Source organism: Pistacia vera, unplaced genomic scaffold, assembly GCF_008641045.1.
Source record: "Pistacia vera cultivar Batoury unplaced genomic scaffold, PisVer_v2 Contig715, whole genome shotgun sequence".
Taxonomy (NCBI): Eukaryota; Viridiplantae; Streptophyta; class Magnoliopsida; order Sapindales; family Anacardiaceae; genus Pistacia; species Pistacia vera.
This window is the reverse complement of record NW_022196574.1, coordinates 90,888-117,059: the sequence shown is the minus strand read 5'-3', so window position 1 is coordinate 117,059 and position 26,172 is coordinate 90,888. Positions and strand designations below refer to the sequence as shown.

General features: G+C 38.0%; 1 protein-coding gene and 1 pseudogene across 1 annotated transcript; both read left to right on the top strand.

Annotated features, from left to right (window-relative positions):
* Positions 1-14,939: 14,939 nt before the first annotated feature.
* Positions 14,940-20,823, top strand: LOC116114628. Its single transcript, XM_031400770.1, has 14 exons — positions 14,940-15,082; positions 15,258-15,417; positions 15,527-15,784; positions 15,932-16,106; positions 16,437-16,498; positions 16,582-16,745; positions 16,837-16,934; positions 17,313-17,371; positions 17,464-17,598; positions 17,688-17,932; positions 18,033-18,189; positions 18,554-18,629; positions 18,737-18,787; positions 20,375-20,823. Exons 1-14 carry the CDS (start codon positions 15,027-15,029, stop codon positions 20,590-20,592), a joined length of 1,914 nt encoding a protein of 637 aa, XP_031256630.1. The 5' UTR covers positions 14,940-15,026; the 3' UTR covers positions 20,593-20,823.
* A 1,040-nt stretch (positions 20,824-21,863) lies between these two features.
* On the top strand, positions 21,864-26,172 carry LOC116114607 (annotated as a pseudogene).

Here is a 26,172-nt window from a genome sequence, read left to right as displayed (position 1 = left end):
TTCTAAGAGCTTTAAAATAAATATTTGATGTACAATATGCTTATAAAGTCTTGCATATAAAGTGATTTGTTATTATTCTTATATTGACATATCATACAACCTTATTATTATGTATTTATTAAGTTAATTTTTTATGTTAATTAATCCATTATTTCTTATTGTCACGTTTGTATGAAAGTTTTTGTGTATGAATTTTGCATATATAGTATTATTCATTTTTTTTTTTTTTTTTTTTAGCTGAATGGTCTAAGCAAGTTGAAAATTGATTGAAAAATTTGTTGACACATTAGGGTTTTTACCTTAAATAATATTTTCAGTAAAAAGTTTAAAATTGGGGTTAGATGGAGAATTAGTTATATATATATATATATATATTCAACATTTCTCATACAACATGATGTGGTAGAAAATGATTAAGTGAAAGTTTATTTTTAATTTAAAATCAGTCAATCATCTTTTATCACATTATATTATATGAAAAATAATGTATGTGTAGTATTATGCATACATATATAACACTATTAATCTAATAAGATGTAATTAGTGAGTCATATATGCATACACATTTAATTTTTAGGGGTACAAACTAATTAAATTTTGTCTTTTAATCAATCCATTTGACATAAGATAATTTTTTTCTTGCAAACTCTTATCAATTCATCCTTCAAAAGATTTATACTTATAAATAGATACAAATAATTTATATAATATTGTAATTACTAGAGTAAAAATTAAGTTTTGAACCTGCCTATAAGTTAAATTAACATTAATTGTGATAAAAGAATCATATTAAATATTAATATTAATATGATTTATAAATTTTTAATTGAATAATTAGTATGACTCTAAGTTTATTTTATGTCATTAATTTAAGTTTGATTATAAAACACTTACATTTCTTAATATATCATGAGTTTTCATGCTATAATGTTATAATTAATTAAATATCTAATCATTTAATTAAGTAATATTCTAATGTTCATCGATTTATCACATATAATTACTAATTTACTATAGATATTATATATGCTTAGAACTTGATAATTGAAGTAAATATTATTCAATCAAATATATTATTTTATTCAAAAATAATTCTTTTAACAACATTAAAACATTTTTAATTGGATCATAATTTCAATTATACACTTAATTAATCAAAACTTTAACATTATATTTTTTAAAATATAATATTTAATATAATGTACTGAGCAACCAAGTGGGGGCCTCCACAAATTCGCGACGTCACCCACGTTATCTTCATTCCATTCTAAATTTTTGATATGTAAAATTTCAAGAGACCCATTCTTTACTAATATTTGTTCAAGTCCAGATTCCAAGACAAGTTTCACCTAGATACACAAAGTTGGTTCCCATTCCAAGTTCTAGTTCTTGCATGTGTAGGAATCAAAATCGGACTTTCATAGTTTCGTTTCATAAAAATTGGAATTGTAACTGACCTTGTGAATGTTTTTTCCATGTAGGCTCTAGTTTCGGTTCCTGTTCTTGTTCTACCCGCTACCCATGCTCACCTCTAAATTATTTAGTGTTATATCAATCATAAATATGTTTCTCAATGTAATCTCTATCTTTCGCTATTGGATCATGTTGTCCATGATCTTCCCAACAACCAGATTCGTGCCACCCGTCCTCATACCATACCAGGATTTGATGGCTAGGCTCAGTCCATGTGTCGCCTTTACAACAGATGACTTCACCAACAAAGTCTATTAGTATTAAGCATAGGTGTTCAGACTTAAGCATGGGAGGAGCTGACTCAGATAAGAATTATGGGGGATTATGCGTGTAATCTACCTTGTAACAACTCACAATTATTGTCAGACGATGTATAAAAATGAGACTCCTCCTCCATTTTGGGGAGGAATGATTCACTCATAGAACAAGAAACCCACTTAGAGAGAGTTTAACCTCGCCTTTAAGTGTTTCCCATGTAATCATTCTGCGTGTTAAGCAAATACAAAACAACAACATAACAGTAGATGTAGGCTTGATTCATACTCGCCAAACCACTTTAAAAACCTCTCTTGTCATCTCGTTGTGGATTTTTTTAACTCATTTCAAGTTGGTTATTCTTAATCATGCACACATCCTGCCTAGTCTCATCGAAGATCGATTGGACATCTTTGGTTGGTGCGTGTTGATATAGAAATCTGCACCAACTAGAGTGATCCGATCGACCTTAGTGGGATCAAAACTGGTGTGTGCGTGATTACGGATAATCAACAATGAATAAGTAATGAATGCGGTAAAGTAAATTGCAAAGAGAATTTTAAAGTGGTTCTGCGAGATAAACTCTTGAGTTTACGTCCACTGCTTTTGTATTTGCTGTGAGAGCTAATAATAATAATTTTTAGGAATATTTTCCAACCCCGTCCTCATTGTTTGAGGGGGTTTATATACAGAGTTTGTACAAAGGAGAGAGCAAAAATAAAGGGATTACAATTAAATTGAAATGCAACTCTGATATTCTTGCAATCAACTCTGATATTCTTGCAATTGGGCACTTTGATTGCGCAATGATTGCTGTCAATCTAATCCCTCCCGGGATATCTGGGATCTAGAGTTATCTAAGAATTGGTTGAATGATCGCACGAATTGTTCATGACTAACTTATGCTGGGTCGAGCTATAGCTTGATGAGCTTATGTTGGGTAAGACAATCGGTGGAGCCGAGCTGGTTCTGGATTGAACTATATCCTCGTGATGCTCCGAGCTTGGTGGAAAAATCACTCACAACATTTTCCCCCTAGTGTTCGATGCTCGTTTCGAGCTTCGAAGACTATTGCTCAATTTGATATCAAGCTCAGCGCGGTCAGTAAGTCATCGAACACGGATTCGGTTGAGCTTCGAGGGTCGAACCCATGCCTGGTCGACTTACTTCACATTTGGATCTTCTCTCCTCTATGACACCTGTCAAACTTGGAATATGAATGGTCAGGACAATTATGTAAATTTCACGTAGTCATGTCACATTAAATGTGGCAGCCTTTGGCAGTCATGTTTCGTCACGCGTGGGCGACTATAACTATTCACACGCGGAGTTAAGGTGACGTGCGGCGACGTTTAGGATCACATCAGTTTGATTGTTCGTCGCCCCTCGCAGATAGCTAACACGTGGCCACATCCAAAGGCTTGGATTGTTCAATAAATAGAGGGTCGAGATTCACTATAGATCAACAGCTATGATCGAACCCCACCCTTTCATCTCCTATGCAAGCTACTATAAAAGCGAGCAAAGTCATTAGAAACTTACTCAACTTGCAAAAATTCTTTGACGTCTTTTGCTTATTCTGCTGCTGCTTCATTGTCGTCATGGTACTCTTTTCGACGAGTTCTTCCCATTCTCTTGTTCCAACAAGGCTTTTTTCCCTCTTTTTAATTGCTTTCTCTATTTTTGCAGCTAAAGGTGACCATTATCGTGGCAACAATGAGCCCTCTAGGGGTTTACTAGGGTTTTTAAGTGTGTCTCTGATAGTCTTGGGTTTAAGGAGGATTTACCGCAGTGGCCACCAGAATCCTGGATAGGTCGCATGCATTTGTTGTTTGGCGCGAGCTATCTCAGGTGCCTGAACTGAAAGCAAAATGTGGATAGGTCGTCGAGTCTTTCAAGCTCTGACACATGTTTACTTCTGTTTTAGGTACCCAGAAATGAGCTTTAATTATGTCTTCGTTTAGCAACCACACGTTTGATCTCATGTTCAACTCACCTGCCGGCTTAGTAGTCCTCAAGGTCTCCGAGGAGATCGTCCCGTAGAGCTTGGACCCCAATGCGGTGGGCTCGTCTGATCGTACCTCATGACAGTTGGCCCAATCCAAGCGGTCTCTAGTTCATAGGCTGCAAAGAGAACCACAATCCTCGATTAATGTCGAGGACCTAAGGCGCATAAGAGAGACTTATGCACCGCAACTCAATTTGATGGTTTCGGGGAACTTTTCCAGAAAAAATCCCCCACCTAGATGGGTAGCGACCTTTGAGACCCTCTTAAGATGCAGGGTATCTATTCCCCCTCATCATTTCATCGACAACATTTTGAGATGGTTCAACATCGTCCCTCTCTAACTGTCTGCGAACTCATACATCATAATCATAAGTTTGTACATAGCATACATTATCGCTGAGTTGGGCGAGCCATCCGTCGAGGAGCTCGTCCATTTGTATAGGCTAAAGAAGGGTCAAACTAGATGTACTACCTCTGCAAGGTGAGAAAGGTACGCTTTAACGGTTTGGTCATCATCCCAAAGAAGGTCCCGCATTAGGACTCCCAATTTTTCTTTTATAAGGCCCGGTAGACTGGCGTTTTTACTTTGGAAGCAAGTAAGACTTCGACTCCCAGTGTGTGCAAAGATCATTTTTAAACTTTATGTTTAAGCTAATTGGGTTGCTTTACTTTGAAGTTAATGTTGAGCAGAATTATCTCCATGCTGTGAGCTTACATAGGCTCTAGCACTTCAACGACCTTTCTGATAGACAACGCAACGTTAACGTTATCATCTCGCTCCCTCACTTGAGGGCGTATGACTTCTGTGAGGACAATGCCAAGTTCCTTACCATCCTCTAGAAAGGTAAGTTATTGCTTGCTCACGCTTATTCCTTCCGCATAGATAGGTCGTTCACTGCTTGCTTCTCTCTTTTGCAGAAATATGGGTTGAGAAACCAAAGGGCCTTAAGAAGAAAGCGGTAGCTTCCGTGGCTGCCAAGAAGATGCCAGTTCTTTTGGTGACGAAGTAGCCTACTGATATTGTCAGCGTGAAGCGTGGCGGGGGCAAACTTGGGGAAGGCCCAAGTATGAAGAAGCCCGTGATTTCCTTGAAGGTAGTTGGCGAGAAAGGTGCCTCCGAGCCCCAAAATGGGCTGGCAAAAAAAAAACCCGAGCGAGCTAGAGGCTCGGGGAAACAGAAGGCACCCGAGTAGTACGACGACTTAGGTAGGAAGAAGTCGACCGAGCCTTAGGGGCTCAGGAAAACAGAAGGTGGTCGAGCAGTAGGTTGGCTAGGGCAAGAATGTCGTCGTGCAAGCTAGCAGCCTAAATAAGTTAGTGGCCAAGGACTTGGCCAAGAAGAAGTCCGCTCTTGTAGGTGAGACTACTGTTACTTGAGGAAGTAAATCTAGCTTGTCTTGGTAGGGAGGTAAGAAGATAGACGAGGCGGCTCAGGCTGCGATCGATGTTTTGACCAACCAACTCCCCGACCATATCAGCGTGGGGGCCACAGCTGCTAGGGATGGCATCACCTTGCGAACATTCGCGGGCGTTAGGGATTCATCTCCCACCAAGATGTTGGCCTGGGTGTGTAGCTACACGACAAAGGTACTGGTATGTTGCCCTCTTTATTCTTTCATGGTATCATGATTTTTTGCTGACTTTCTGTCCTTTCTCTATTTAGGCTGCCATGGCGAGCAGACTTCTCTACGGTGAGTACTATACCACATTGGAGGGCACTCGTCAAGAATGGCAGCTGGTGAAAACAGTGAAGGAGGATGCCTTGGCCAAGGCCCAAGTGGTGGAGAAGGAGAAGGAGAAAGAGAAAGAGAAAGAGAAGGAAGAAAGGCAGGTTGAGCTTGAGCAACTCAGGGAGGAGATGATGGTATTGAGGGTCAAGGAAAGGGAGTTTCTTGACAGAATCAAGGTGAGCAGGCTATGCGAGCTAAGGCCAAAGCCGAAGCAACCGAGGCTGGGAAGAGTTTGGCACAATAACGAGGTGCCAATAACAAGCTAAATTCCGAGCTCTCTTTGGCTCAAAAAATCACTTCGAAATGGGAAGCAAAGTTCAAGCAGGCCTCGCTTGACCTTGCTTAGGAAGCGGAAGGTCGACGAAAGGCTGAAGCTGAGGCCGAGCAACTCAAGCTTCAGATCAGGGAATTGAATGAGGCCATAACCGTTCGAGCTTGGGAGACGTCAGTCTTCCTGGTGCAGAAGTTATGGGAAGCTCACCCCTCGATCGATTTCTCATTCTTTCCATGAGCTTACCAGAGAGAGGTTGACAAGATAAAAACCAAAGCTCAGGGAATGGCCTATGTATACTTGAATGATTCCGAGGCTAATGGTGAGGGCTAGGAAGAGGTTGAGGAAAGTGAGGAAGAGATTGGCCTCAAGCAAGAAGTCGAGGATCTGGCTCCCCTGGCTACACTTCCCCTCCAGTGTTGCTGACTTTCCCCAGGGCGAGGCTCCTAACCCTGAAGAGACTGCTTTTATTCCTTTCGTCAAGGAGCCATCTTTCCTAGTTGGCGATGAGCTCCTTGGACTGGTCAAAGATGACACCCCTGTTCCTCCAACTGCCTGAAAAATCATTATATGTCTTTTTTTTTAGTCTGCAATCGAATTGCACCATGAATAAAAGATATTTTAGTATACATCCATTGAGCAATTTTTTTTTTTTATGTTCCTGTAGAGTCCTTTCAATTGTCCTAATCGAACTTATCAAAAAAAAAATCCAAATTTGCTCCAAGTTATGCATAGCTCGCTTCTTAAGGAGCTTTTCGAATATATACGAGGATATCTCATGCGATAACTCCGACTTTGGATCCATTGTCCGTCTTGATCACCGACTTAGGGCCAATTTCCTTCGATGTGTTTTTCTTGAACGTTTCCAAGTATAACTTCGTCGATTTGGGATATTTCACTCTTATAGAGTTGGGTTTTGGCGTGGCTTATTGAGATAAGCTGCATTTTTCTAAACTCTTGACTTTGAGTTCTTTTTTTTAAATGCTATTGCATAGATCGCGATGAATGAATAGCGCTAAACAAACAAAATGATGAACAAATAAATTTTTTGAATAATACCTCTTTTATTAATAAAGTATTTTGGCCGTGAACGGCTTTACAATGAATGATAAAGTAAGACATGGGTGAAACCCAAGATGCTCATTAATAGTACCTTTCCAAATGCTCAACGTTCAAAGCTTGCATTATTGCTTCACTGTTAAGGCGTTCTAGGTGGAAAGTCCTAGTGTGAGTTTTGCAGAGATCCTGAATGGACCTTCCCACTTGGGCCCAAATGCCCCCAAGTTTGGGTTTTGAGCACCTTGGACAACCTTTCTAAGAACTAGATCACCCACTTCAAAGTCTTTGTTTTTTTACTTTGGTGCTGAAGTATCGTCTAGCTCACTACTAATATAAGGCGAGCCTTAATTGAGACTTGGCTCGATGTTCTTTGATTAAATCTAGCCTTAGGCGGAGAAGGTCTTCATTGGCTTCTTAATTAAAAACTTTCCTTTGCAACTAACTGATCTCTACTTTGACCGGGGTCATTGCTTCGCACCTGACTATTGTTCTGTAAGACCACAAGGCTTTGGGCAATTCTTCGGCCCATCTTCCTTTTAGGGCACCGAGCTTCTTTTTAATGGTGTGTTTGATGACTTTGTTTACAACCTCTACTAGACCGTTGGCTTGAGACCAATAAACAGCGATAAAGCTCTTCTTTATGCCAAGCTATTCGCAGAAAGATCTAAAGTCCTCATTGTCGAACTGTTTTTCGTGTCGGTTATTATAGTGTGGGGGATTCCGAACCTACAAATGATGTTTTTGTAGATGAAATCTTTCAACTTGTTTGACGTGATAGTGGCTAAAGGCTCGGCTTTTGCCCACTTGGTGAAGTAGTCAACGACAACCACTACGAACTTAACGCCCCCTTTTTCTTGAGGCAAAAGGCCGATTAGGTCGATGCCCCAAATTGCAAATTGCAAATGGCTAGGGGCTTGTCAGTGTAGTTAATTCTTGAGGTAGAGCTCATGGAGTATTTGCAAATCTCTGGCATCTGTCGCATTTGTGCATAGAGTTCGCTGCATCGTCTAAAACTGTTGGCCAGTAACAACCTTGACAAAGCACTTTGTATGCTAGAGATCTACCTCCTGCATGGTTCCAACAAATCCCCTTATGGATCTTTCTTAGAACATAATTCGCGTCCTCATGGTCAATACATTGTAGTAGCAGTACACTGAACTCGCGCTTATATAACTTATTAGTACCAAGCTAACTTTGCACGAAGTGTTCTGGCTTCAGTTCTTCCTTCTAGCAGTGTTCCATCCCTTAGGTAGGTAATGATTGCATCCATCCAACTATATCCCTAACTCGTCTCTAAGATTGGTTCTTGTGGAGCAGAGATGTTTGGTCTTGGTAGGAACTTAACTGGTATGGAATCAACTTTCTCTTGGTTCATTGCAAACGCCAGGCGGGCTAAAGCATCAGCTACTGAGTTCTTCTCCCTTGGGATCTAAAGAATTGTGAAGGATCTAAACTACTCAAGCTCGAACTTTACCAGCTGGAGGTAGGATGCATTCTATCTTCCTTCGCCTAGTACTCCCCGGTAATCTGATAGACTACGAGCTAGGAATCATTGTAAATTTTGATGGACTCTACCCTTATTTCCTTGGTGAGGCATATCCCTGCGAGCAGCGCCTCGTACTCAGCCTCGTTGTTAAAGGCGATGAACTCGAACCTAACTACGGCTCTGATCGGGTTTCCTTTGGGACATTTGAGCAAGAGCCCCACTTCTACCCCCTTTTCGTTTGAGAAGCCATCCATATACAGAGTCCACTACCATAGGTTGTCAAGCTTTGGCTTTTGTTACTCAATTTCTTCTAAGGTATTTGCCCCTGGCAGGCTTAGTTCCCCTTCTGGCTAATAGGAGAATTCTGATACAAAATCCGCTAAAGCTTGACCTTTGATTGCCGTCCTCAAGATGTACTTGATATCTTGCTAACTCATTTTCATTGTCCATTGGATCAATCTACCCGATGTCTCAGGCTTTTGCATTATTTTCTTCAACAGAAAGTTGGTTAGCACATGAATGGAGTGCACTTGGAAATAAGGTCACAACTTCCTGGTGGCGATGACAAGAGCATAGACGAGCTTCTCCATTTCAGGATATCTCATCTCCGCGTCGAGCAGCCTCTTGCTCACATAGTATGCCAGCCATTACACTCCCTCTTCTTTACGTATCAAAGTTGCAATGATAACGGACTTTGATACTGACAAATACAATAGCAGTGGCTTGCCCTAGATGGGCTTTGATAACAAAGAGGGTTGCCCCAAATGTTTCTTTAGCTCCTGGCAGGCTATCTCACACTCCTCTATCCACTTGAAATCTTTTTTTCTCTTCAAGGTCTCAAAGAATGGTAAACATCTATCTGTGGCTCAGGAAAGAAACCTGCTAAGTGTGGCCACACGCCCTATCAAGCTTTGTACTTGCCTTATGCTAGTCAATCTTTTCATATCTAGCAAAGCTTGAATTTTCTCTGGGTTGGCTTCAACACCCCGTTGATTTATAAGGAAACCCAAGAATTTTCCAAGCTTACTCCGAAAGCACATTTTAGGGGGTTGAGCTTCATTCTGTATTTTCCAGAGATGTCGAACATTTCCCCCAGATGCTCAATGTAGTTCTCAGTGACCTTTGATTTGACGAGCATGTGGTCGATGTATACCTCCATAGTTTCAATTTGGTCAGCAAACATCTTGTTCACCAAGCGTTGGTAGGTCACCCCAGCATTCTTCGGGCCAAACGATATAACCCTATAACAGTAAATCCTATGATGAGTAATAAAAAAAGTATGCTTTTCATCGGGCTAGTATATCGGGATTTGGTTATATCTCGAGTATCCATCCATTAAACTAAGTGGTATGTTTCCGGTTGTCGCATCTACTAATTGGTCGATCCATGATAGCGGAAAGCTGTCCTTTGGACAAACTTTGTTCAAGTCTGTAAAGTCGACACAAATTCGCTACTTGTCGTTCGACTTCTTAACCAGGACTAGCTTGGCGTGCCAATCCTGGTAATTTACTTCTCTAATGAAGTTGATGTTCAGGAGGTTATCAACTTTATCTTTGAGCTCTTTAGAACGCTTTGCATCCATAGACCTTCTCTTTTGTCTTATTGACCAAGCTTTTGGGTCGATGTTCAACCTGTGGCACATTACTTCGGGGTTAATCCCCACCATATTTGCATGCACCCATGTGAACACGTCGAGGTTTTTCTTCAGAAACCCCATCGGCCATTTCTTTTTTCAGGCTGCTGTCGATCTTCAGTATGCGAGTTGGATCTTCCTTGCTAACATGTATTTCTTGCAGTTCTTTCGTCAGCCCTACCGCAGGCTCTTCTCTATGGATGTGAGGATCTATGGTATTCTTGAGAGGTATGGGGTGTGATTTAGACTCTATAATAACCATTGTTCTCAAGAGTGGCCATTTTAGTGAACATTTATGGCCCGATTGTAACATTCCTGGGATTTTTTCCTATAGCTTCTGATTGTTGTGACTTCCTTGGGAGTCAGGAACCTCATTGCATGGCAGTACACTGATGTGACTGTGCTCAAATCATCTAAGATCGGTCTCTTAAGGATGACATTTCATGTGGTTAGGCAACTACCACTAAGAATTCAACAATTACTGTCTTGATTTTGGGTTCTGACCCCAAAGTCACGGGAAGGTCGATTGTTCCCTTGGGGACTAGACTGTCCCCGATGAATCCATAAAGTGGTGAAGGACACGCCCTCAAGTCCCTCTCTATGAACCTCATCTCTTAGAAGGCTCCTAATAAGATGATCTCCGTTGCACTTCCGTTATCGACCGTCACCCTCAATACTCTGGCATTATGATGGTGGCGAGGGGATTCTTCACATTCTTCAACAGTGAACCCTACCACCTCATTCTCCTGTCTAGGTCGCTTTGGCAGCTTCTGTTTGCAGCTCATTACCCAGGGGACCGAATCTGTTCTGGCCTTGCAAGCATATTGCTCGTGGGCGCGCCTTGAGCTTCCTACTATATCGGGCCGCCTATAGATCATACCTACCAAGACATCATTGTTGGCATTGGCTAGGGCTTGCTGGACCTAATTGTTTTGCTCGCTAGTATTTTTGCGAGCTGGTGCCTTCTTAACAAATTCCTTTAGGTAGCCCCTTCGTATTAGGTCTTTGATGACATCCTTCAAAGCCCGACACTCGTTGGTGCTGTGTCCGATGTCTTGGTGGTATCGACAATATTTTTGCCGATCTCTTTTGCCCGAAGCCCCTCTCATTCTTTCTAGAGTAGGTAGCCTTTTTGCCTCACGGGAGACTTTGTAGATGTGAGCTATGTCTTGCGTGGGTGGGGTATATTCTACGTACCATGGGAAGGGCTACTTGTCCCCGCGGTTATCTGTTTTTTGTCTTTTTTGGGACTTGTTTTGGCCCCTGTTATTGCGGTCTTGACCTCTCCACTTATCCGATGGGCGATCTTGTCACCTATCTAAAGCTCTTCGTGGCGAGCTTCTGGCTAAGGTTGTTAGTGAGCTTTCTACTCGATGGTGCTTTGAAGCCATTTGATAAAACTTTCTCAAGCTCACATGATCTTCACTTTGGGTCTCTTTCCACAACTCCGTGTTTGGCCTGATGCCTACAATCAGCAAAGTCCGGATTAACTCTTCGGGTGCATCTGCGACCTTTGTTTGGTCGTTCTAAAACCTCGTTAAATATGAGGTCAGTGTTTCATCTCTCTCTTGACGAATATTGCTCAAGTAACTGAACGGCATCGTAAACTGTTTCCTTGCTTGAAATTACTGCAAGTATAGCGAGGAGAATTCCTACCAAACTGACGGAGTTCGCTTTAAGTCTCTTATACCACCTCTTGGCATCCCCTATCAACGTGACCACAAAACAGCGACACTTCGCCAAGTCACAGACCTGGTGCAGATTTATCATGTCATTGAAATTGTTGAGGTGGTCTCTAGGGTCTCCTCTCTCATTGAACTACTTTCTAGCGCCCTGAATCCTTGTGGAAGCGGGGCCTGATGAAACTCCTCTGTGAAGAGGGAACTCATTATTTCTTCCACCGTGCCGTTCTGGCGGGCTCTTAGATTGTTGAGCATTTTCTGCACATGATCAAGCCTTTATTGTGAGTGCCCTGGCTGACTCTATTTAGCCTAACCTCGAGCAAGTGAGTTCACAAATCTGTCACTTATGAACTCCCTCTATTACTTGCATTGATGCGTAAAGTTGAGTCATGATGGCTCGATTGATAAGTGTTATCATGCTCGTCCGTGCGTTGTTCATGACGTCGGTTGTAACTAGAATGTCAATCATTGCCAGATTGGCACATATTACTCATCTCGCGAGCTTGCAAGGATCGAGCTTGCTTTGGGCGTGGGTTAAGATTAGCACGCTGATGTTAGGGATACTGCCAGGTAGGTCGAGTGTCTCATGGGTGACCTTACCTTTGCTTTCACCCATTGGTTGCTTCCTTGGGCGCCTCCCAGGGTTAGTTTACCTACGGGACTCATGCTCGTGAGCAGAGTGCACTCTGTGACATCGGGGGTGTTGGTCGCCCCTTGGCGCCGATGAGCCAAACTAGTCTCTGGCTGAATTTTGACCCGTTAGAGTAGCATCAGTGAAACGCGACTGGTTAAAGTTCTAGGCGATTGGTTGCTGATTTCTCAACTCATCCACGTTCTGTTGCACCACTTATGCAACCATGGTTATGATCATCTCCACCAATTGACCATTTTTAGGGTTTGACGTCCCTACCTTCTGGTTATTCATGGCATGCTGAGATGACGGCAATGGTGGTCGACACCTAGCGACGTCCTGTTGCACCTCCTAATGGGTGGTCTCCACATCGTCGTAGTTTTCGATGGTGGTTTTTTATTTTGTACGCACCATCGTGGGCCTAAAGTGGTTAGATAGTTGTGGCTGTTTACCGAAATTTTTGAGAAGTTGGTAGAGGGCCCTCCTTCTAGTGCCAAAATGTTGATACAAAAATCTGCACCAACTAAAGTGATCTAATCGACCTTGGTGGAATCGAAACTGGTGCATGCGTGATTATGGATAATCAGCAATGAATAAGTAATGAATGTGGTAAAGTAAATTGTAAAGAGAATTTTAAAGTGGTTCGGCGAGATAAACTCTTGAGCCTATGTCTACTGCTTTTGTATTTGTTGTGAGAGCTTACAATAATAATTTTTAGGAATATTTTCCAACCCATTCCTCATCGTTTGAATGAGTTTATATAAAGAGATTGTATAAAGGAAAAAGCAAAAATAAAGGAATTACAATTAAATTGAAATGTAACTCCGATATTCTCGCGATTGGATGCTATGATTGTGCAAAGATTGTTGTCAATCTAATCTCTCCCGAGATATCTGAGATCTGGAGTTATTTGGGAATTGGTTGAACGATCGTACGGATTGCTAGTGACTAACTTGTGCTAAGGTTGAGCTATAGCTGAATGAACTTATGCTGGGTCAGATAATCGGTGGAGTTGAGCTGGTTACTTAAAATGGTTGAGACATTATGGCATGAAAAATAACTTAAAGATTGAGTTTTGTTAAAAGAAGGAACTTCAAATTAATATGATTTCTGCGTCTGATTTCTCATTTTCATTTTTTGTCACATTGAAATTTGTGTACGAAGTGTTCCTTTACCATTGCTTTAATTTTTTAATTTCAAAGGATGGAGAGAGATTAAAATTTGAAAGAAAAAACAAAAACAATTCAACTTATTTTGTCATTTAAATCTCGTTTTCTCTCTCTCTTTTAACTTCTTCAAACTTCAGTTTTTAAGTTTTCTCAAATCTGATTAAATTAAATAATTATTTTTTCTGATTAAATTAAGATTTGAGATCCACTTCCACACAATTACTTTTAAGTATGATTAGTTAATCGCTTTTAGTTAATAATTTATTTTGAAAAATATTATTTTCAAGAACTACGATGAACGTTTTTTTTTAATTATTTTCAATATTTTTAAAAGATAGAAAACGAATACAAAAAAATATGTATTTGGCTATAATTTTTTATAAATATTAGTGTATGAGTAATATTATATTTTAAATTTTAAAGATAACAAACGAAATTTTATCCCTTTTCAAACTGATTTTAAGTTTATATATATATAAACATATTTCTCAATTGATAATATCCCTAAAATAAAAAAGAAATTCATGAAAAACAAGTGGGAGCAAAGCAATCTTATCAAAAAATACATTAATACATTATCAAAACCTTCCCTGGTTTCGTATGTTTAATCTCGAAAACCACAGTCTTAGAGCATCTCTAAATGACTCTTTATATGACCTAAACTCTTTATTATAAGATCATCTCCAAAAGTATTTTTATATGACTCAAACTCTTTATTATAAAGAATCTATCCATAAAAACAAGAGTCCAACAGGCTCTTTATCTTTAAAATATAAATTAGAGAGTGAGTTTGACTCTCCACATCTAGAGAGTCAAATTTCACTATCTATTCTAATTCTAATTNTGTTGAAGGGCAAGTTGGCCAGGATTGTTACGTGACAGCTGAGCTAACTGAAGTTTGTTATACGTCAGAGTCAATGTAATTAGTTAGAATCAGTTAGATTAATAAGATTAGTTACTTTCTAAATAAACAGAAAAGTGATGCATGTATTTGTATATATACTGTAACAGAATCACGTGAATATGATGAAAGAGTCTTTTCTTCTTCTCTTCAAAGTTTACTCAGCATCTTCTTCTCTCAAATCTCAACACACACAATTAATCTTAAGTATGATTAGTTAATCGCTTTTAGTTAATAATTTATTTTAAAAATTATTATTTTCAAGAACTATGATGAACGTTTTTTTTTTTAATTATTTTCAATATTTTTAAAAGATAGAAAACGAATACAAAAAAATATATATTTGGATATAATTTTTTATAAATATTAGTGTATGAGTAATATTATATTTTAAATTTTAAAGATAAAAAACGAAATTTTATCCCTTTTCAAACTGTTTTTAAGTTTATATATATATATTAAACCATATTTCTCAATTGATAATATCCCTAAAATAAAAAAGAAATTCATGAAAAACACGAGGGAGCAAAGCAATCTTATCAAAAAATACATTAATACATTATCATAACCCTCCCTGGTTTCGTATGTTTAATTTTGAAAACGACAGCCTTATATAGTTTGTCGTGCCACGAAACATTTATATATGGCCAGATAAATAACACGTCGGCACTCGAACTCCCGATTTCAGTCTCAGCAATACAAACCAGTAAAAGAGCAAGACATTAACCATGAAGATATTTGAATTCATCACTCTCTGTTCCTTCTTCAGTCTTTCATTTTACAGGTATCACCCCTGTTGCATACTGGCTTTCAATGACATCATCATTAGAGATTCATCGATCCAATTAATCATTTCAAGTTTTTGTACCTTCGTTTCTTTGAATTAACATCAGAATTCTAACTATTTTTGTCCATATGTTTATTTCATTGGTGAAGTGACTTGAGTTTCAACTATTCAGGGCATTTTCTGGAAGTGTACCAGATACAGAATCAGAACAAGCTAGTTTACCGCCAAGGGGCTGGAACTCCTATGATTCATTTTGCTGGACAATTTCAGAAGAAGAGTTCTTACAAAGTGCTGAAATCATTTCCAAGCGTCTACGTCCTCATGGATATGAGGTATAATTATAACCATAGCTTGTAACTGAAGTTCAATTTTTTATTTAGCAGTTCAATAATGGATTATCTGAAATGAAATTTAATTTCTTTTTTCCTTTTTTCCAATAAGTATGTTGTGGTGGATTATCTCTGGTATAGAAGAAAAGTCCCTGGTGCTTATGTTGATTCTTTTGGATTTGATGTAATTGATGAATGGGGGAGGATGATCCCTGACCCAGATAGATGGCCATCATCTAGAGGTGGGAAAGGGTTTAGTGAAGTAGCCAAGAAAGTACATGCGATGGGTTTGAAGTTTGGGATTCATGTCATGAAAGGAATAAGCACTCAAGCTGTTAATGCAAACACTCCAATTTTGGACATTGTCAAGGTATGATTTTTATTATATGCTGAACTCTTTTTTTGGTTCCCAAATTTAAGATAATGTGAAAAATATGATTTAAGAAAAAAACTATTGCTTTGTGAAATGTTAGCTCTGGATGTTAGTGATTGAACCATTATTTTGACTTTTCATCAGGGAGATGCCTATGAGGAGTCAGGTCGGCAATGGCGGGCAAAAGATATAGGGATCAATGAGAGGGCCTGCCCATGGATGCCTCATGGCTTCATGAGAGTAAATACCAAGTTGGAAGCTGGAAGATCTTTCTTGAGGTCACTGTATAAACAGTATGCTGCCTGGGGTGTTGATTTTGGTAATTAGAAATTTTATGCTGCTTGTTCTATATGTGATGGTGAAATTAAATTCCAAATTAGTACATTCGCTTGCACCCTAGGACCATTCTTATGCATTGTTCCACCTTGCTAAGAGCTAATAAATTAAATGAAAGCATAATGACTTATCACCTTTATACTTTGAGAAGGGGGTGACACAAAAGAAAATTCTGGACTTACTAAATCAAAATTGTCATGATCGAGGACCGACTGAACATATTACTCATTTTTATTAGCTTCTCTTTAGTTTTTTAATCTCAATATTTTCTGATTAATAATGTTTATATCCTATGCTTCAATCTTCTTTGCAGTTAAACATGACTGTGTATTTGGTGATGACTTGGATATAGATGAGATAAGCTATGTGTCAGAGGTACACAATGTTGCCTGGTTAAATAATGATAGCCTTCCAAAGTTTGCAGGGTGAGGTAATATGTATGAAGTGCCTGTGTGCAGGTTCTGAAGGAGCTTGACCGCCCCATTGTTTACTCCTTGTCTCCCGGAACCAGTGTGACACCAGCTATGGCCAAAGATGTGCTTGGATTGGTCAACATGTACCGGATAACAGGGGATGATTGGGATACCTGGGGGGATGTTGTAGGCCATTTTAATGTTGCAAGGTAGAAAAAGTATTCTTTAGACATCAAGAGCCCATTTGTGCTTTTATATTGTTTTTCTTCATATATCTGATGTCTGTTACTTTTGCTTCAGGGATTTCTCTTCTGCTAATATGATAGGTGCCAAGGGCTTGGGGGGGAAGTCGTGGCCTGACTTGGATATGCTACCACTGGGATGGCTTACTGATCAAGGTTATATATAACCTGGAAATTTGTTGATCTCTTTTCTGTTGGCACATTTTTGACCCTTTGGCTACCACCTTTATGTGACCGGATTTTGATCTTGTATATCCTAGAAATCTAATTAGCTGAACTAGCTAATGCATACCATGTGGAGTGTGTTAACTAGAGTATAAGTGCCTTGGTTCTCTGGGAAAATATTTAAATGTAAAATCATCAATGACATTTTATTATACTGATTATTGAACCATAAAGAGGTTTTCATGTGTTGGCAATTTCAGATTTCCTAAGTCGTAACACATTCAGGTTTAGCTTGAATAGTTTAAACAAAAGAGTATTTTATGAATGGTTGAAAAGCCACTAGTAATTTGGATATTTTCATGTTTTCAGGATCGAATGAAGGTCCACATAGGACTTGTAACCTTACTCTAGATGAGCAACGAACTCAGGTATTCTAGAAGCAAATCTCTTATTCTGTATTAGTATTTTGACATTGGGTCAGTTAGCATTATTTTTTACCATATGACTTTTATATTAACAGATGACTTTGTGGGCTATGGTCAAGTCTCCCCTCATGTTTGGAGGAGATGTAAGAAAACTGGATGATACTACATACAATATAATTACAAATCCTACTGTGCTGGAGATAAACCATTTTAGTTCAAACAATATGGAGGCAAGGAAAACTCATTTTTCAGAAATCTTTGAAGAATAAGAATTCTCTAAATAAGATGATCCCCAAGTAACTTTTTGGTACACTTTCAGTTTCCTTATATTACTGGGACAAAGCAAACCACTAGGAAGAATACGGTCACCTCTCCACATCCATCAGAAGTTGGTACATCAAATAAACGTGTTTTGGGTCTCACAAGCTGCAAGTATTCCAAAGCAAATGGTTGGTTGATTGAAGCTCTTGACCAAGATCTCGAAAAAATCTGCTGGAAAGGAGACTTAGGAAACAAATATGAGGAACCTTTATGCTTACAAAAGAGAAATTTTCTTTTGGCTTCGTAATATTTGTTTTCTCTTTCCATTATTAGATCTTTCTACAACACTACTTGCACTTTTATTGTTATTATAATTCTTGATTTGATATGAATGCTAATGTAGGGACGATGAGACAATCTACAAGCAGCAATATCAAGGGAAACTCCATTTATTATCAGGTGAAGGGATGGGATTCTGCTTGGATGCTTCTTCTAAGCAGAAGCTTACTTCAAGAAAATATAAAAGTTCATTTTCTGTGTGCAACAGAGATGCCAATCAGGTATCTTTCCTGTGATTGAAGTTCTAGCTATAAATGTATAGATGGAGTACATAATCTGTTCATTATGAGAAAAAAGCATTTAGATATGGTGGGTTTGTTGGAGTTCAAGTTAATGCATCTTATCTATTTTCGCTTCACTTAACAAAGCCTTGATCCAAATTAGATTGGCAAGTTGCAATGGGTTCTCTTTCTTCAAGTTGAAAAAGCCAGGTTTTATGTTGGTTGGCTGGTTGCCTATCCATCTTCCAGTTAGTCTACTTCTATTTGAATATCATAAATTATGACTTGTGCCTTAATGTATAATTTTTATATTATTTGCAAGTCAGTTTCATATGATTGAGATTTGAAGTCTATATGTTTGCAGATGTGGGAGTTGAATAATAATGGAGCCCTTATTAACAGTTATTCTGGTCTGTGTGCTACAGTGAGCTCAGTTGAAGGTGATAATTTTGAGCAGATTTTCTATGTGGTGGTGGCAAATATATGAAAGATCATCTTATTATTTTTTAACTATGATAATTCTCAAATACTAACTGGTGTTATGCAGATAATACTGTCTCTGGTGGAGTTCGTTCTTGGATTGCTACTGGAAGAAGAGGTTTGATTCTTTACTTTTCTGCTTCTGGGTCAATTTGGCTTAGAACACTAGCATAGTAGCAATGCCTGCTGAGCACTTCAGTAGTGGAGTAATAGATAAAGACCCCCTTATAACTGTTTTGCTTTATTGAAGGAAGGTAATAAGGTAACATATAATCATGAAGAGAAAAAAGATAGGAAATGTTATGGGCCTGTAGCGTTAGTGACCGGTTACAATGCTAAATTGGTATCATTTAGAAAGAAAGTTGTGTATGATTCTTATTTTGTTACTAATTTTAAGTCAAGTTTTATTAATATATAGTTACATGTAATCAAAGTGATGTTATAGGTTACCAGAACCTGATAATTGAAAATACTTTTAGGGGTCGTTTGGTTCAGAGAATATTGTATTACTGAAAATATAGGATTATCAAAGAGATAGATTAACTTGAAGATTAAGGGGAATATTTTATAATATATGTTTGGTTAGATTGGTGGATATAAATAATTAATATGATTGGTTGAGAGGAATAAGAGAATTCTGGGAGACCCTTTTATAAATTGCTTTTTTTTTTTTAAATATTATTATAATATTATTTCATTATTTAGATTATTGCTATTAACCGCCTAATATTTGAGAATTTGGCTAAAACATCCCAACTACAATAGAAGTTTAAAATATAACAAAATACTCCTAGTCATCCAAGTAACCGTCGGCCATTGTCGGCAGTCACTGGAATGGCGTATGACCGGTCGGGTAGATCTAACCAATTCCGGCCAGATCTAAGACCATTAACGGCCATAATTAACAGCCATGGATCTGGTCAAATCCACGGTGATCTGGTCGGAGACGGCTAGATCCGATTGGACGTGCACCATTCCGACGACTGCCTGCGGTGGCCCGTAGTTGTCTTGGATAATTGGGGGTATTTTGTTAAATTTTAAACTTTTTTTGTGGTTGAGAGGTTTTAGCAAATTCTCAAATGTAGGGGATTACAGAAGTCATTTTGCATAGTTGGGCTAATTATTATTTAACAGACATCTAGGAGCATTTGTGTCCGAAATGTTAATTAACTAAGGGTAAAATGGGAGTAAAAATTATATTGCCCCAATAAGCTTAAAATAACATCATTTCACTTGGTAATCGGATTACCCCAATTTTGCCTAGTAAACAGTATTTGCATTGAAAGATTATTAGAATCTTTAATTACTTAAAAATCAAACATGGTAATATCCCTTTTTGAGATAGATAATCTGCATCATTTTTTGTTACCCCTAACCAAACGGCCCCTTAGGGGTTCTATCTTTCATGGGGAAATACTATGGTAATGGAAATTTTCTGTTCTGAGCAATATGCGTCCTAATACCATAGCATTTCTCAGAAAAAAATAAATGTTATTTAATTAGAAACAGAACTTTTATAAGACTTGTCTGTTAGGACTTACCCACGAAAATTATTCAAACGTCTCTTCACTATGACAAGTACAGTTTCTTCATATTAGCCTCTGGCATTATCAAAGTTTGAATAATCACCCACAATCCATTTCTCTTGAAACTTATTGATGTCCCTTTTTCAACTCAATTTGATGGCTGCTTTCGTCTTTCTCAGGAGAAATATATGTTGCATTTTTCAATCTGAACACGGAAAGGACAGTAATATCTGCAAAATTATCAGACCTGGCAAAGGCAATCCCTGGGAAAAACTTGAAAGGAGGTTCATGTAAGTGCCGTGAAGTTTGGAGTGAAAAAGACTTGGGAGTATTGAAAGAGAGAGTATCAATGGAAGTAGAGGTGCATGGTTCTGCATTGTTAGTTCTAAATTGTTGACTGGTGCAAGGGAATTCTGAGCATAATTTATGTGCCACTACCCTTAGTCCTTACATTCTGCATTTTTCTCCTCCATTTTCTACATTATTATCATTTTCTTCTGTTGGTTGTATGAATGAAATGTGGCAGCATGTTGCATCTGAAACCAAGAGTACCACTGCCCACATGATTATGATTAATATTATAGAATAATTTATTTCATTTTATTAAAGAATATAAAATATTTGATGAGCAGGTCTGGGTACCCAGTCCAAATCCTAGGAATGGGAACCGGAATCGCTAAGTACCCATTCCTGGGGTTTAGGAAGCGAAATCGGTATTGTACGGTTCCTAAATCCTAAGAATTGGAAGTGGAACCTTTCGGTTCTGGGTATCCTACATTGTTCACAAAAATTATAAATATATCCTTATTATTCACAAAAATTACAACAAAAAAAAAAAAAAAAAAAAAAATGAACTCACATGAGCAAAAGCTCACCAACACAAATCACTCGAATCAACTTTTAAAACCCAAAAATCAAACTAGAGATGACAATGGGCTCGATATTCTTGGGTAGCCGATCCGGCCCATTTCGAAAAGGTCAGGCTTTATTCTATATTCACAGGCGCGGGCTTGGGCCTGAGCCTGATTTTAAAGTTTGACCTCAGGTATGGGCCAGGCCTGTGTATGTCTTCAGACTCGGTCGGACCTGACAATTTTAGTATTAATTATACTAAATTACCCTTTATATTATATATTTAATTACAAGATTATCTTACATATATATACTCATTTTTCTCAAATCCTACATAGATGGATGCACTTTGTGGAAAGTTATTTATATATTTGGTAAGTATTAAAAAATAAATTAATATTTAAAAATTGTTTATAGAATTAAAAATATTAAAAAAAATTAAAATTTATTAATATTTAAAAATTCACATTATAAAAATAAGCGGGCTTAGGCCGGATATGAGGTTACAAAAAGCTCGTCGGTCGGAGCTTGGGCTTTACTTGTGATACCCGCGACGGACTTAGGCCTTTGGTATGAGGTCGGGTTTAGGCTTGAGCCAAGGGGTACCCGGTCCCGACCCGGCCCATTGCCATCACTAAATCAAACCACATAGGCGAGATTCGAAGAAGATAAAGAAAGTGAGGAAGTCTGAGGGTTGACATGGCAACGATTAGCTTTGACAGAGAATGAGGCAACAGACGGTGGTTGCCTTTTAGAGTGAGTTTGTTACTTAGGTCGGTTATGATTGGTTAAGTGAAGCCCCAACAAATACGGGAGATGGAAACGTCATCGTCTACTGCTTCTTCTTCAAGCAAGAAAAAGAACGAGGCATTGGGGTAGATGGAATGGCATCCGAAGATTTGAAGAATAGAAGAAATTTTTCAGTTTTCCCCAATTTGTAACTACTAATTTCTTTTGAAACGTAGAATTATAAAAGTGTAATACTACATATACAATACTTTTATACAATATTTCTCATACAACATTATGTGAAAAAATATGATTAGTTGATTTTAAATTAAAATTAAACTATCACCCAATCATCTTTTATCACATAATGTTATATAAGAAATTTTATATGTGTAATATTATTCATTATAAAATAGTTCCAATTTTCGCTAAAATTTTAGTTGAGTCACAGTTTTTAAACCAGTTCCAACCTGAGTACTCGGATCTCAGTTCCGGTACCGATTCTCAAGTTAGTTCTAGTTCCTTAAATTTGTGGAATCGGTATTAGAACCACACAATACCAATTTCACACATTTGGGAACTAGAACTGACTCGTACAATGTTGATTTCGGATAGAAATCAACACTGAAACACCAGGTAACCGTCAGTTCTGATTCTACCCAAAAAATTTGCACTACAGAAAAAAGGCTAACATTTATATCATGCCCCAAATTTTCAAGAATTTAAATGTGTGATTATATTTAATAAGGAAAAGTTGCATACTGGCTTTAATGACATCATCATAGAGATTCATCGATCCAATTAATATTTCAAGTTTTTGTACCCTTGTTTCTTTGAATTAACATCAGAATTTAACTATTTTGTCCATATGTTTATTTCATTGGTGAAGTGACTTGAGTTCAACTATTCAGGGCATTTTCTGGAAGTGTACCAGATACAGAATCAGAACAAGCTAGTTTACCGCCAAGGGGCTGGAACTCCTATGATTCATTTTGCTGGACAATTTCAGAAGAAGAGTTCTTCAAAGTGCTGAAATCATTTCCAAGCGTCTACTCCTCATGGATATGAGTATAATTATAACCATAGCTTGTAACTGAAGTTCAATTTTTTATTTAGCAGTTCAAATGGATTATGAAATGAAATTTAATTTCTTTTTCCTTTTCCGATTAGTATGTTGTGGTGGATTATCTCTGGTATAGAAGAAAAGTCCCAGGTGCTTAGTTGATTCTTTGGATTTGATGTAATTGATGAATGGGGAGGTGATCCCTGACCCAGATAGATGGCCATCATCTAGAGTGGGGAAAGGGTTTAGTGAAGTAGCCAAGAAAGTACATGCGATGGGTTTGAAGTTTGGGATTCATGTCATGAAAGGAATAAGCACTCAAGCTGTTAATGCAAACACTCCAATTTTGGACATTGACAAGGTATTATTTTTATTATATGCTGAACTCTTTTTTTGGTTCCAAATTTAAGATAATGTGAAAATATGATTTAAGAAAAAAACTATTGCTTTGTGAAATGTTAGCTCTGGATGTAGTGATTGAACCATTATTTTGACTTTTCATCAGGGAGATGCCTATGAGGAGTCAGGTCGGCAATGGCGGGCAAAAGATATAGGGATCAAGAGAGGGCCTGCCCATGGATGCCTCATGGCTTCATGAGTAAATACCAAGTTGGAAGCTGGAAGATCTTCTTGAGGTCACTGTATAAACAGTATGCTGCCTGGGGTGTTGATTTTGGTAATTAGAAATTTTATGCGCTTGTTCTATATGTGATGGTGAAATTAAATTCCAATTGGTAGCATTCGCTTGCACCCTAGGACCATTCTTATGCATTGTTCCACCTTGCTAAGAGCTAATAAATTAAATGAAAGATAATGACTTATCACCTTTATACTTTGAGAAGGGGGTGACACAAAAGAAAATTCTGGACTTACTAAATCAAAATTGTCATGATCGAGGACCGACTGAACATATTACTCATTTTTATTAGCTCTTTAGTTTTAATCTCAATATTTTCTGATTAATAATGTTTATATCCTATGCTTCAATCTTCTTTGCAGTTAAACATGACTGTGTATTTGGTGATCTTGGATATAGATGAGATAAGCTATGTGTCAGAGGTACACAATGTTGCCTGGTTACATAATGATAGCCTCCCAAAGTTTGCAGGGTGAGGTAATATGTATGAAGTGCCTGTGTGCAGGGTCTGAAGGAGCTTGACCGCCCCATTGTTTACTCCTTGTCTCCCGGAACCAGTGTGACACCAGCTATGGCAAAGATGTGCTGGATTGGTCAAATGTACCGGATAACAGGGGATGATTGGGATACCTGGGGATGTTGTAGGCCATTTTAATGTTGCAAGGAGAAAAAAGTATTCTTTAGACATCAAGAGCCCATTTGTGCTTTATATTGTTTCTTCAATGATGTCTGTTACTTTTGCTTCAGGGATTTCTCTCTGCTAATATGATAGGTGCCAAGGGTTGGGGGGGAAGTCGTGGCCTGACTTGGATATGCTACCACTGGGATGGCTTACTGATCAAGGTTATATATAACCTGGAAATTTGTTGATTCTTTGCTGTTGGCACATTTTTGACCCTTGGCTACCACCTTTATGTGACCAGATTTGATCTTCTAATCCTAGAAATCTAATTAGCTGAACTAGCTAATGCATACCATGTGGAGTGTGTTAACTAGAGTATAAGTGCTTGGTTCTCTGGGAAAATATTTAAATGTAAAATCATCAATGACATTTTATTATACTGATTATTGAACCATAAAGAGGTTTTCATGTGTGGCAATTGGATTTCCTAAGTCGTAACACATTAGGTTTAGCTTGAATAGTTTAAACAAAAGAGTATTTATGAGGTTGAAAAGCCACTAGTAATTTGGATATTTTCATGTTTTCCAGGATCGAATGAAGGTCCACATAGGACTTGTAACCTTACTCTAGATGAGCAACGAACTCAGGTATTCGAAGCAATATCTTATTCTGTATTAGTATTTTGACATGGGGAATTAGCATTATTTTTTACCATATGACTTTTATATTAACAGTGACTTTGTGGGCTATGGCCAAGTCTCCCCTCATGTTTGGAGGAGATGTAAGAAAACTGGATGATACTACATACAATATAATTACAAATCCTACTGTGCTGGAGATAAACCATTTTAGTTCAAACAATTGGAGGCAAGGAAAACTCATTTTTCAGAAACTTTGAAGAATAAGAATTCTCTAAATAAGATGATCCCCAAGTAACTTTTGGTACACTTGCAGTTTCCTTAATTACTGGGACAAAGCGAACCACTAGGAAGAATACGGGTCACCTCTCCACATCCATCAGAAGTTGGTACATCAAATAAACGTGTTTTGGGTCTCACAAGCTGCAAGTATTCCAAGCAAATGGTTGGTTGATTAAGCTCTTGACCAAGATCTCGAAAAAATCTGCTGGAAAGGGACTTGGGAAACAAATATGAGGACCTTATGCTTACAAAAGAGAATTTTCTTTTGTTCGTAATATTTGTTTTCTCTTTCCATTATTAGATCTTTCTATAACACTACTTGCACTTTTATTGTTATTATAAATCTTGATTTGATACAAATGTAATGTAGGGACGATGAGACAATCTCAAGCAGCAATATCAAGGGAAACTCCATTTATTATCAGGTGAAGGGATGGGATTCTGCTTGGTGCTTCTTCTAAGCAGAAGTTACTTCAAGAAAATATAAAAGTCATTTTCTGTGTGCAACAGAGATGCCAATCAGGTATCTTTCTGTGATTGAAGTTCTAGCTATAAATGTATAGATGGAGTACATAATCTGTTCATTATGAGAAAAAGCATTTAGATATGGTGGGTTTGTTGGAGTTCAAGTTAATGCATCTTATCTATTTTCGCTTCACTTAACAAAGCCTTGATCCAAATTAGATTGGCAAGTTGCAATGGGTTCTCTTTCTCAAGTTGAAAAAGCCAGGTTTTTGTTGGTTGGCTGGTTGCCTATCCATCTTCCAGTTAGTCTACTTCTATTTGAATATCATAAATTATGACTTGTGCCTTAATGTATAATTTTTATATTATTTGCAAGTCAGTTTCATATGATTGAGATTTGAAGTCTATATGTTTGCAGATGTGGGAGTTGATAATAATGGAGCCCTTATTAACAGTATTTCTGGTCTGTGGCTACAGTGAGCTCAGTTGAAGGTGATAATTTTGAGCAGATTTTCTATGTGGTGGTGGCAAATATATGAAAGATCTCTTATTATTTTTAACTATGATAATTCTCAAATACTAACTTGGTGTTTGCAGATAATACTGTCTCTGGTGGAGTTCGTTCTTGGATTGCTACTGGAAGAAGAGGTTTGATTCTTTACTTTTGTCTTCTGGGTCATTTGGCTTAG